The 917-nt window shown below is 47.7% G+C and overlaps 1 protein-coding gene across 1 annotated transcript in view; it reads right to left on the bottom strand.

The window, feature by feature from the left end:
* LOC107573388 (cohesin subunit SA-2-like) overlaps nt 1–917 on the bottom strand; it is a 23113-nt gene that overhangs the window by 9554 nt on the left and 12642 nt on the right. The window contains exons 4-6 of the mRNA XM_016259824.1: nt 666–824; nt 493–589; nt 346–422 (exon numbers count right to left, since the gene is read on the bottom strand). Of these exons, the coding sequence (XP_016115310.1) occupies nt 346–422; nt 493–589; nt 666–824 (333 nt within the window). The remainder of the gene's footprint in view (nt 1–345; nt 423–492; nt 590–665; nt 825–917) is intronic.

Raw genomic sequence — 917 nt, 5'->3', positions numbered from 1 at the left:
CCACATAGTGAGGTAGATATGTGGGGGCGTGTTAGAACGAGACGTTTTAGGGGGTGTGGCAGAGTCTTAACTTTGATAAAGAATATCTCTTTGGTTTTGAGACTTTAGTCTTTGCAACTTCAGGGATCTTATCTATGCACAATCAGCTTGCAACACTCCAAAGAGAAAGGACAACTTGAAATCGCATCATATGACCCCTTTAAGCAATTGCCCTGTTTTATTTGCCCCGTTTAGTAAATGTGGCCCTAAATTTTCTAGAGCAATAGTAAATGTGACCGCACCTTTACAGGGAAAACTATACGACTGGAGTCAAAAACAGAAATGCGATGTGTTGATTCCACTCACCTCATTAAACTCTGTAGTCAGCTGACTAATTATATCAGCGTTCTGCAGGCGGCTGAACATCTCTCTGGTGACGACACCTGAAACACAACACAATTAATTTGTTTCAGAAACACATGTGATATCAGTTATGTTTGTGTCTGACTTCACCTTTACAGCCGCTGCACTGAACCACAAAGTTGATGAGCTCCAGAATCCCCGCCTCTCTGTCTCTTCTGTACTCCTCCAGCCAATCATCTATCACCGTCTAAGAGAGATAGCCAATCAGAGGACTGACCATATGAAATCCCCCCCCCAGATCATCACCATAGGTGGTCTCTCACCAGCAGTGCGCTGCGGCCAGACCGCACAGCTTCATACAGATGACAGGCAGTGGCGCGGCCGTCCGCCTGAGCGCTGCGCGGCCTGAGGCCCTGAGACTCCTCCGGTGTCTGTGATTGGCTGGAGCCACTGACTGACGGATGACGAACCCTCTTAGGAGACTCCAGAGGAAGAGAGAAACGGTTAAAACACACATTCATACCGTGTGTGTGTGCGTGTGTGTGTGCGAGAGAGTGTGTGTGTGTGTGTGAATG

Source organism: Sinocyclocheilus grahami, unplaced genomic scaffold, assembly GCF_001515645.1.
Source record: "Sinocyclocheilus grahami isolate Dianchi unplaced genomic scaffold, SAMN03320097.WGS_v1.1 scaffold1929.1, whole genome shotgun sequence".
In the NCBI taxonomy this organism is placed as follows: Eukaryota; Metazoa; Chordata; class Actinopteri; order Cypriniformes; family Cyprinidae; genus Sinocyclocheilus; species Sinocyclocheilus grahami.
The sequence above is the reverse complement of the archived record's forward strand: the minus strand, read 5'-3'. Positions and strand labels throughout refer to the sequence as shown.